The sequence below is a fragment of the Macrobrachium nipponense genome, chromosome 28 (genome assembly GCF_015104395.2).
Source record: "Macrobrachium nipponense isolate FS-2020 chromosome 28, ASM1510439v2, whole genome shotgun sequence".
NCBI classification, from domain to species: Eukaryota; Metazoa; Arthropoda; class Malacostraca; order Decapoda; family Palaemonidae; genus Macrobrachium; species Macrobrachium nipponense.
The window spans coordinates 35,455,091-35,467,376 of record NC_087217.1 but is presented as its reverse complement, the minus strand read 5'-3'; the positions used below and the strand labels follow the sequence as shown (position 1 = coordinate 35,467,376).

The window sequence follows — 12,286 nt, the reverse complement described above, 5'->3', positions numbered from 1 at the left end:
TGCAAACGTTGTTTAATTATCGACCACAGATTTTCAATGGGACTAAAATCAGGGGAATTAGGGGGCCAGTCACTTAAAAGCTCCACACCACAATCCTGGAACCAGTTCCTAATCAATGGCGTTGTGTGGCACCGTGCGCCGTCTTGCTGAAGAATTGAAGCACCTGTCTTCTCAAAGCTCCCCTCTAAATATTCATTTAGCACAACGTAATAAATGTACTGGTTCACTCATTCATTATTTTCAAATATACACAATTCCCCAACTCCCTCATAACCCATAGAACCCCATACCATCAAAGTTTTGGGAAACTTTTCACGAGGACGAATAAGTTTGTCACTGCACTTGTTAAGGCGGGGACTTCGCCAAATTTTCGTTGAGGTGTTTGCCGAGCAATGGAATGTGGATTCGTCAGTAAACAACACTTTTTTTCCAGTTATTAATGTCCCATTTACCAAACCTATGAAAAAAAACTTTCGTTTCTTAATATGGGCGTCAGTTTAGCTTGCTCTTCTTAGGAGCCACAACACTTTTGAATCCCAACTTGCGTGACAAGTACGTCTGTAAAGTACGTACTTTACACTTTCCTAAAATTTCAGGGTTTTCTTCCCTGAATTGACAAGCGGTGTGTGAAGGATTAAGCTTTGCTTCCCTTCTCAGTAGCGAAATAGATCGTTCAGACAGCAACGGGGGCCTCCCAGACTTCTTGGCGGGAAGAGGTACCTCTTTCTTTCCTGACGCCTTGTACCTCGCAACAATGTTCTGAACTGTTCGACGCTTCAAATCTGTCTGCCGCACAATTTCAGCGGTATTTAACCTTAATTCAAAACACTGAATGACCCTTACACGATCATCCCTAGAATTATAAGGACCCACCATTACGCATAAAGGCACAGGGAATGGCAAAACAAGGGCAACACCACGAGACGAACAAATCCTGACAGGAGTGCCAGCAAAACAAACGTACTTACACCACGGCTAATGAGCTACTGATGAGTTATTGTTTCCTTAATCAAGGACACAGTGGAAACAATAAAAGGTGCCAATTAGTAATTTTTTCTCTCAGGCATTTTCTGTGACTGATATGGAGGATTCTTTAAAACGCTGAAAGTCTTTACGCAGCCTTCAGGGGTGCAAAGAATTTCAGTGCCCACTTTATATATATATATATGAATAACTTGATCACAAAGTATATAATACGTGATGCTATGTATAAGTAAAGGTGATGCCACAGAGGAAAATTGAAAGACAAGAAAGCCAAGCACTTTCGGTCTAGTATGACCCTTTACTTAGGCACAACTGATCATAACAGAGCAAAAACATAGTACAAGTAGGCTTAGTATCCAAACTGACATTTCAAGATTAGCATAATATATATATATCTATATATATACATACATACATACATACATACTACACACAGTGGTCTCCCCGTATTCGCTGGGATAGTGGTCTCCCCCCCCGTATTCGCTGGGATGCGTACCAGACCCCCGTGAATAGTTAGAACCGCGAATGTTTGGAACCCCTATAAAAAAAATGCTAAAAACAAGCCTATTTTGTTAGTTAAAACTCAAGAAAAACCACTATCACAAAAAGTGCATTTTATGATGAAATTGATAAAAAAAAACCCCAGGAATTTGTGAATATTTCTCATAGAAAAAATAACGCGAAGGCGCAAATTTTCCGCGAATAATGCGGGGAAACGTTCCCGAGAGAAATCCGCGAATGTGTGAGTCCGCAAATCCGGAGAACGCGAATATGCGAGCCCCACTGTATATATATATACGTATATATATATATATATATATATATATATATATATATATATATATATATATAATATATTTATATAATGTATATATATATATATATATATATATATATATATATATATATATATATATATATATAATAATATTATATATAAAATATATATATATATATATATTATATATAATATATATATATATATTTAATTATATATATAATATATATATTATATATATATATATATATATAAAAGTCATATCACATTTCCGTGATTCATATATATATATATATATATATATATATATATATATATATATAATATATATATATATATATACTATATATATATATATATTATATATATATATATATTATATATATATATATATATATATATATATATATATATATATATATATATATAATATAGTATATAATATATATATATATATATCTATTATATATAATATATATATATATATATATAATAGATATATATATATACATATATATATATATATATATATATATATATATATAAATTTATATTTATATATATATATATATATATAATATTATATATAAAATATATATATCTATATATATATAATATATATATATATATATATATATATATATATATATATATATATATATATATATTGATATATATATATATATATATACACACACATATACATATACAGTAATACCTCTAGATACGAAATTAATCCGTTCCGAGGCGCCCTTCGTATCATGAGGTTTTCGTATCTTGGACCACATTTTACATGTAAAATGGCTAATCCGTTCCAAGCCCTCCAAAAACACCCTAGTAAATTATATTTCCAGGCCTTAAACACATGTTCTAGGGTTACGACGCCGATCCGACGGGAGAAATATGACTCCAAAAAGGCAAAATACTGTACATACTTGAGTAATATTCAACTGCATGTAAAGTTCAACCCCATTTTTACTGCATATATTAGGACTTTAGCATATGTCCTTAGCAATAAGCCTAGCCTATGTTAGCGGTTGCTACTGTAGCCTAGTCTATGATTCTGACATCTAAACCCAAGAAGCTAAAAGCTTAGAATATGCCAGTAAAATGTATAAATAATCAGTATGTACTCATTTCAAATAATTAATAATTAATCATTAACTATAATACACAAACAAACAAAAGAAAACCTTCCAATCGATTGTTTACATTCAGCTCTTACCGTCTTATGAGTACTGAACGAACACCAAGCAATCATTTTTCCTAGGACACAGTAAGCCATAAATTTTCATTAGTATCTCTCTTCAACTAATGAAACTACCAAACAGTATAAAACCATTCATTTCTATTCTTTGTTCTATCTTTACCTAATGGAGACACCGAGTTACTGACAGCTATAATGAAACATATACGCAACGTAATATTAAAACAAGAAGAATTCTAAAAAATACGTATTTGTTGGCAGTCTGATTTATTTTATATTTTATGATATCTAATTCACAATTTTTTTTTATTAAATGTATTGCATGTACTCATTTCAAATAATTATTAAGTAACCATTAACTATAATAAACAAACAAACAAACAAAAAAGCTTCCAAACTTCTGTTTACATCCAGCACTTACGAGTATCGAACGATCGCCAAGCAATCACTTAACACAGTAAGCCATAAATTTTCATTATCTCTCTTCAACTACTGAAACTACCAAACAGTATCATAACCATTCATTTCTATTCTTTATTCTATCTTTACTTAATGTTTTTTTTTTATTAAACGTGTTGCATGAATAAGTTTTTCAATTTACAGCATCCTTTTACCAATAGAATACTTAAAGCACAAGGGGTAGATGCTGACCAATAGGAGAGCAGGATCTTATGGGGTGACTAGCATCAGGAACCAATGGGAGAGCGGGAGGATGGTTGCGAGTTTACTCAACTGGTGGCGCGGGAATTTTAAAATAGTTCTCGGTGGTCCGGGCGAATCTCGGGACTTTACAGCAACAACCTTTCATATCTTGAAAACTTTTCGTATGTAGAGTTGTAAAATTTTTCGTATTTGCTTTCGTATCTCGAGTTTTTCGTAAGTTGAGCCTTTCGTATGTTGAGGTACCACTGCATATATATATATATATATATATATATATATATATATATATATATATATATATATATATATATATATATATATATATATATAGCTATGTGTATATATTATATAGTATATATATATACAGGCAGTCCCCGGGTTACGACGGGTTCGGGTTACGACGTTCCAAGGTTAAGGTGCTTCTCAATTATATTCATCAGACATTATTTCCAGGGTTTCGACGCCTACAACGCTCATCTGGCAGATGAAATATGACACCAAAAATGCAAAATTATCAATATTTGAAGGTTTTTTGATGAAAAATGTAATAAGAAGGCATTTACATAGTTTTCAATGCACCCAAAGCAATAAAAGTAAGGTTTTCTTAGAATTTTTTACGATGTTCTGGCTTACGACTAATATTTTTGGCATACGACGCGTCTCAAGAACAGAACCCCCGTCATAACCCAGGGACTGCCTGTATATATATATCTATATAGAGTGGTACCTCGAGATACGAAATTAATCCGTTCCGAGGTGGCCTTCGTATTATGAGTTTTTTGTATCTTGGAACACATTTTACATGTAAAATGGCTAATCCGTTCCAAGCCCTTCAAAAACACCCCAGTAAATTATATTTCCAGGCCTAAAACACATGTTCTAGGGTTACAACGCCGATCCGACGGAAGAAATATGACTCCAAAAAGGCAAAATACTGTACATACTTGAGTAATATTCAACTGCATGTAATGTTCAACCCCATTTTATTAGGACTTTAGCATATGTCCCTTAGCAATATGCCTAGCCTATGTTAGCGGTTGCTACTGAAGCCTAGTCTATGATTCTGACATCTAAACCTAAGAGCTAAAAGCTTAGAATATGCCAATAAAATGTATAAATAATCAGTATGTACTCAAATCAAACAATTATTAATTAATCATTAATTAATAATACACAAACAAACAAAAAACAAACCTTCCAATCGATTGTTTACATTCAGCTCTTACCCGTCTTACGAGTATCGAACGAGCGCCAAGCAATCATTATTCTTAGCACATAGTAAGCCATAAATTGTCATTAGTATCTCTCTTCAACTAATGAAACTACCAAACAGTATAATAACCATTCATTTCTATTCTTTATTCTATCTTTACCTAATGGAGACACCGAGTTACTGACAGTTATAATGAAACATATGTATACGTAGCGTAATAATAAAACAAAAGAAGAATTCTAAAAATTACGTATTTGTTGGCAGTCTGATTTATTTTATATTTTATGATATCTAATTCACAATTTTTTTATTAAATGTATTGCATGTACTCATTTCAAATAATTATTAAGTAACCATTAACTATAATAAAAAAAAAAAAATAAAAGCTTCCAAACGTCTGTTTACATCCAGCACTTACGAGTATCGAACGATCAACAAGCAATCACTTTACACAGTAAGCCATAAATTTTCATTATCTCTCTTCAACTACTGAAACTACCAAACAGTATAATAACCATTCATTTCTATTCTTTATTCTATCTTTACCTAATGTTTTTTTTTTATTAAATGTATTGCATGACTAAGTTTTTCAATTTACAGCATCCTTTTACCAATAGAATACCTAAAGCACAAGGGGTAGATGCTGACCAATAGGAGAGCAGGACCTTATGGGGTGACTAGCATCAGGAACCAATGGGAGAGCGGGAGGATTGTGGGGATTTTACTCAGTTGGCGGCGCAGGAGTTTTAAAATAGTTCTCGGTGGTCCGGGCGAATCTCGGGACTTTACAGCAATAACCTTTTGTATTTGAAAACTTTTCGTATGTAGAGCAGTAAAATTTTTCGTATTGGCTTTCGTATCTCGAGTTTTTCGTAAGTAGAGCCTTTCGTATCTCGAGGTACTACTGTATATATACAGTGGACCTCCCGTATTCGCGTTCTCCGGATTCGCGGACTCGCACATTTGCGGATTTCTCTCAGGAACGTTTCCCCGCAATATTCGTGGAAAATTCGCACATTCATGTTATTTTTCTATGAGAAATATCCCCAAATTCCTGTTTTTTTTTTTTTTAACATTTTCATCATAAAATTTACTTTTTGTGATAAAACTATTAAAAAACCAAATATGAACAATTTAAGTGGGTTTTTCTTGAGTTTTAACTAACAAAATAGGCTGTTTTTAGCATTTTTATAGGGGTTCCAAACATTTGCGGGTTCTAACTATTCATGGTTGGGTCTGGTATGCATCCCCCGCGAATACAGGGGGACCACTGTATAAATACATATATACGCACACACACACACTATGGAACCTTTGTTTACGTATGTAATCCGTTCCAGAACATCCCACGAAGTCCTAAATTACGAAATCCAAAACAGTAATTCCCATAAGGAATAATGTAAATCCAATTGATGCTCTCCAGACACCCAAAAATATTAAAAAAAAATACATTTTATAGAGAAACAACACTTATACATACAGAAAACAGTGAGAAATAAAAGGTAAATGACTAATGGAATGGATGAATAAAAATTAAAACATCACTCTTACCTTTATGGAACACTTGTTAGTGTATGGTTGATGGAGAGGGGGGGAGAGGGAGGAGGGTAGGTTATTGTTTGGGAGGGGAATCCCCCTCTAGAAGAATTCAGGTATCAAGGACCTATCTGGGTATTCTAGTTTTCTTCCATTTTACTAGCACTATCTTTGGTTACTTCCCCTCTTCATTTTTTACTGGCACTAATACAAGCTTGAGTCATTGGACCCCTGTACCATAAAAAATTTTTATAGAGACATTTGTTTCTGGTGTCTCTTGAAAATTCTCCCCAAATGGAACACGGCATTGTCATTAACCCTTTAACGCTGACTGGACGTATTTTATGTCGACATACAAAAGTTTTTTTTTAAAATTCGTGGAAAAATACTTATAGGCTTACCAGCCGAAAACTTTTGAATCACGCGCCTTGGGGGATGCTGGGAGTTCACGGATCAAGGTGTTGTTTTGTTTACAATCACAAGCGCATTTCTTTCTTGCCGTACTAAAAAGTATCGGTGACACATCTCAGAAATGATTTCGTCACTTTGATATAATTTTTGTACCATTTTGAATTAGCCGCTACATGGAGTATTATATATGAAAATGTGCACATTTTTATGTAGAATACAACAAAAAATACTCCTGATTGTAGCTTTTATCAGTTTTGAGATATTTTCATATAAATAACGATAAGTGCCAAAATTTCAACCTTCGGTCAACTTTGACTCTACCGAAATGGTCGAAAAATGCAATTGTAAGCTAACACTCTTATATTTTAGTAATATTCAATCATTTACCTTCATTTTGCAACAAATTGGAAGTCTCTTCCACAATATTTCGATTTATGGTGAATTTATGAAAAAACGTTTTCCTTACGTCCGCGCGGTAACTCTTCCGAAAAAAAATCATACGTACGATTGTGGTAATGTTTGCACCACCATTTTAAATTAGCCGTTGCATAAAGATTTATATATGGAAATGTGCACAATTTCATGCGCAATACAATTAAAAACAACCCATGGTTGTAGCTTTTATCAGTTTTGAAATATTTTCATATAAAAAATGATAAGTGACACATTTTCAACCTTTGGTCAACTTTGACTCTACCGAAATGGTCGAAAAACGCAATTGTAAGCTAAAACTCTTATATTCTAGTAATATTCAATCATTTACTGCAATTGTAAGCTAATACTCTTATAGTATAGTAATATTCAATCATTTGTCTTCATTTTGAAAGAAATTGGAAGTCTCTAGGACAATATTAAGATTTATGGTGAATTTTTGAAAAAAATATTTGTTTACGTCCGCGCGTTACGAATTCATGCATTATTTTGTGATAATATTTTCTGTGTTGCTTTTATCGTTTTACAATGTGTTATATACCAAAATGATCACAATTTAGTGTACATTACAACGAAAAAAAAGTAACTTGTTACCTTTAACCGTTTTGCGCACGCGCGATTTGAATACAATTATAATATGAAATTTCGTTTTTTGCGCTATCATATATTGCATTATTTATATATGATAATGATAATTTTTTTCATTTCTGATGGTTGCATACTAAACTTCAGCCGATGACAAAACAAGGAGCCAAAAATGAACTCTTAATCTTGAAAACTAAGTGCGCTGTGATTTTTTGAAAAAAAATATTTTTTCCGCTTCCGCGCTCACTCTGAAACACCTCCGGCACACGGGAGACAATTTTTTTTTTTTTTACCGCTTCGGCTTTAGAGGGTTAAAGGCTTCGGTCTCTTTCGTGTCCGAGCTGGCAGCTCCCCATGCCTCACACCGAATGGATGCCAGTCTTGTTTACGGAATTTCTTCAACCACCCATGCAAAGCCTTGAACTCTGGGGTTGGCGTTGATGTCCCTTTTTCCTTCCGTCGTTCTTCGGCCTTGGCAATCAAATCGCCGAAAATAGCGCTGGACCTTGTTGGCTGATGCCGTCTCCGTTATTGTATCGCTAGCGATTTCTTTGTCTTTTATCCAGACAGATGAAGCCTTTCCATCTCGTTGGGCACGTGGGTTCCTCTTGCTGGACAAAATAATGACGCCCTTGGAAGGTGTAGCTGCTTTGATGGCATCCTTCTGCTTAATGGATGGTGCCTATTGTCGACAGATTTCGGTCATATTCCTTGGCGATCACACTCAATCGCATAACAGCTTCATACTTCTTGATAATCTCCATCTTCGTTTCCAAAGAGAGCATCCTCTTCTTTCTGTGACTTTCAACTTTCTTGGGACCCATGACTACGTATATACTGTACATAATTACGTATAAGTAGAGTAAAGTTCTCACACAACACGATAAAGTACGTATACTGCAACGAAATCACTAATGAATTTACGTTAATAAACGAAATCGTTAGAACGAACGAATACCGCGTGCGTACGATAACGATGCTGGTACTGAGTGGCTGAGGCACGCTGCTGAGTAGTAGATGCATGATGGGAAGGATGCTGACCAACAGGAGAGAAGGATCTCATGGCGGTGACTAGCATCAGGAACCAATGGGGGAGCAGGAGGATGGTGGCGAGTCTACTCAGTTGGCGGCGTGCGAGTTTCAGAATTGTTATCGGTGGTCCGGGCGATTCTCTGACTTTACAGCAACAACCTTTCGTATCTTGAGCAATTTTTGTATGTATAGCCATCAAATTTTCGTATTAGCTTTCGTATCTCGAGTTTTTCGTAAGTTGAGCCTTTCCTATCTCGAGGTACCACTGTACTGTATTGTGTTTTAGGATGAAAAAATGTACAGTATTGTACTGACTTTATATCGTGCTGTACATAAGGCATAAAGACCAAGGTATACAAACAATTCATGATACAAATCCCCATTCAGAATATAACCTGTTTGATTGTAGGGTAATGTCTATGTAAATCTTTAAGCCTATATGTAAATTTTCATTACTCAGCTGGTTTTGTTACTTATCAAGATGGGTGGACCCTTCAACTTCCTATACAATTTAGTTGATGTGCCACTGTTGTCTCTTTTTAACTTATCAGAATGAGCAGACCTTGCAATTGTCCATTGAATTGAGGTGCCACTGGAGTCACTATTTACAATACAAGGTTTTTAAGGGTGTTACATTCTGTGAAAAGAATTAATGATGCTGGTTTGAGGACTGGGGTATTTATGGCATTTTACTCTCTTGCAGGTCTTACCATCAAGGGCTAGTTTAGGGCCCAAATTTGTTAGAATGTGTGAATTACACAAATTACTATTCTATATTGTTTATGGCTACTGTGGTCATGAAGATCTGGATCAGGAGAAAGCATGGACAGCTATTTCAAAGTCTTCACCTGAAGCCCAACTACATGATGAAGACCTGTCGAGTTATCCAACAATATTTAGTCCAGAAATTTCATGGAAGTAAGAACTTTACCGTTTTTTTTCTAGATCTCATAAACACATTAGTTATTAATATCCTAGTGCTTTTTTGCAGAAAAGTATATATATTTAATGTGAAAGCAAATAAGATAGTAATCTGGTCAGCAAGGTAAAAGTAATGAATGTATGATGCATGCATATATGTACAAGTTTTCTTCCCACAGCTAAAAAACTTATATAAAATTAGTACAGGGGGTCCTCGAGTTACGACGTTGATCCGTTCTTACGATGCATCGTAACACGAATTTCAGCGTAAGTCGGAACATTGAAAAATACCACATGATTTAATGTAAATACCTATCAATAACAACGAGAGAACAATTCCTTACCTTTATTAGTTTGATTGGCTTGCACACTGGAGAGGAAGCTGCGGTGCTGGAGAGACTGGGGGCGGTTAGTGAAGAGAAAAAGAACTCCAGATGTTGCATGGAGATGCTGAGGCAGATGATTCTTGAGGTGTGAGGCAGAACATACTAGTACTGGAGATGCTGAGGCAGGTGATTCTTGAGGTGAGGCCAGAAATACTAGTGAAGATGTTGGGGCAGGTGAGTCTTTAGGTGAGGCAGAACCTACAGAAGGTGCTGGAGATACTGGGGCAGGTGAGTCTGGGTTAGCAGAACATTCAGAAGGTGCTGGATTAGCAGAGGCAGCTGAGGTAGAGGGTACAGGATCTTCTGCAGGCCTCTCTACCTTCTAAAATACTGCTCCAGGTTAGTCTGAACAGAGAGCGACCTCTTTCATCCAAGATCTCCTTGTAACACTGCATCAAATCCATGACGCCTCTGGAAACCCTAGTGAACCTGTCCAAGTTGGGATCCTGAGCCTCAAAAGTTGACAACGCTTGCTGCAACTCTGCAAAACTCTTATCAAGTCCTGCCTTGTGAAAGCCTTAGGCTCGGGGTGGGTGCTTCTTCTTCCTCTATTATCTGCTCTCCAGTTGTATCAGGTCCATCAGCAGATAACTCCTCGCCATGAGACTCCAGCAGCTCTGTAACATCATCAACCTCCATCTCCAAATTGATTTCCTTACTCAGGGGCAACAACGTTCTTGACAACTAGCTGAACTGTGTCCTCAAACCCATGGAAATCATTCACAAATTGAGGACAAATTTTCTTCCAGACACCATTCATGTTTGTTTTGCTTAACCTCCTCCCAGGAATTAGCAATGTTCTTTACAGCATCAAGGATGTTGTAGGATTTCCAAAAGTCCTTCAGAGTCAAGTCCTTCTTGGTTTCAGTTGCCTGTAAAGCCATAGCAATTGTCCTTCGTAGGTAGTAGGCCTTGAACGAAGCAATCACTCCTTGGAGTCCATAGGCTGTAAAAGGGCCGTGGTATTAGGTGGAAGGTAAACCACCTTGACATTAGGTTGAAGTCTCCCAGCTGGGCAGGGTGTCCAGGGGCATTGTCCAGCACTAGCAACACCTTAAAGGGGATACCCTTGGAGGCGCAATACGCTCCACACTTGGAACAAAATGGTTTACGAACCAGTCCTCAAACACTGCAAGTGTCACCATGCCTTCTTGGTTGGACTTCCAAATTACTGGTAGTTGACCCTTCCAAATGCCCTTGAGTGCCCTTGGATTTTCAGCCTGATACACCAACAAGGGCTTCAGTTTGAAGCGCCAGCAGCAGCATTACCCCAAGAAGTAAAGTTAGCCTCTCCTTGCTGGCTTTATGACCGGGTGGCTGACTTCTATCCTTGGCGATGTAAGTGCGCGTTAGGCATCGCTTCCAAAACAAACCTGTCTCGTCTATGTTAAAACACTTGAGAGCAGAATAACCCCCCTCCTTAATTATCTCAGACAACGCTTTAGGAAATTCACTCGCTGCTTTCTCATCCCCACTAGCAGCTTCACCTTGCAATTTAAGGTTATGGTAATTGGCCCGAGCCTTAAATCGCTACTAAAACCCAACCCCTACTAGCCACAAACTCTTCACTTTCACTTCCCTCCCCCTTTTCTTTTTCAACGCTTCAACAATCTTTTCGCCTTCTCCTGAATCACCATAAGGCTGACTGGGATACGCCGTTGATTTTGGTTTTATTCCAAACCAAAGCACCAATAACCTTTCCATTTCAACTTATTAGACCATACGCTGCTGAGTTATCACTGTCGCTTTCATAGGAGCAGATCCTTTCACATGTTCAACGATGCGCTCTTTATCTTTGATAATGGTAGCAACGGTCGAACGGCTAAGGCAAGCGAGCGGCCAATGTTTGTTGGCGTTTCTCCCTTCTCGGATCGCTTTATAATGTCCACAATTTAATTTCCATGGTGATGGCCTTTCTTTCTTGATGCACTACCATCAGAAGAGTCCGCCTTGCGCTTGGGAGCCATAACAAAGAGCAAAAAGTTACAAAAACGATACAACACGAGGGAGAGAGAGGCAGTGTAAACAACCAAAATGGCGTATGGGCGAGGACTGAGCGTAGCGAAGCGACGCCGTCCTCTCCCCCACAAAGCGTATTCTTCCGCCGTGCGCCTGGAACTAGTTCGCGTTTGTTTACG

At 36.6% G+C, this 12,286-nt stretch overlaps 1 protein-coding gene across 1 annotated transcript in view; it reads left to right on the top strand.

The window, feature by feature from the left end:
* Positions 1 to 9,778, top strand: part of LOC135201155 (uncharacterized) — a 33,383-nt gene extending 23,605 nt beyond the window's left edge. The window contains exon 3 of the mRNA XM_064230031.1: positions 9,545 to 9,778. Coding sequence (XP_064086101.1) covers positions 9,545 to 9,763 — 219 coding nt within the window. The 3' untranslated portion in view covers positions 9,764 to 9,778. The remainder of the gene's footprint in view (positions 1 to 9,544) is intronic.
* The last annotated feature ends 2,508 nt before the right edge of the window (positions 9,779 to 12,286 follow it).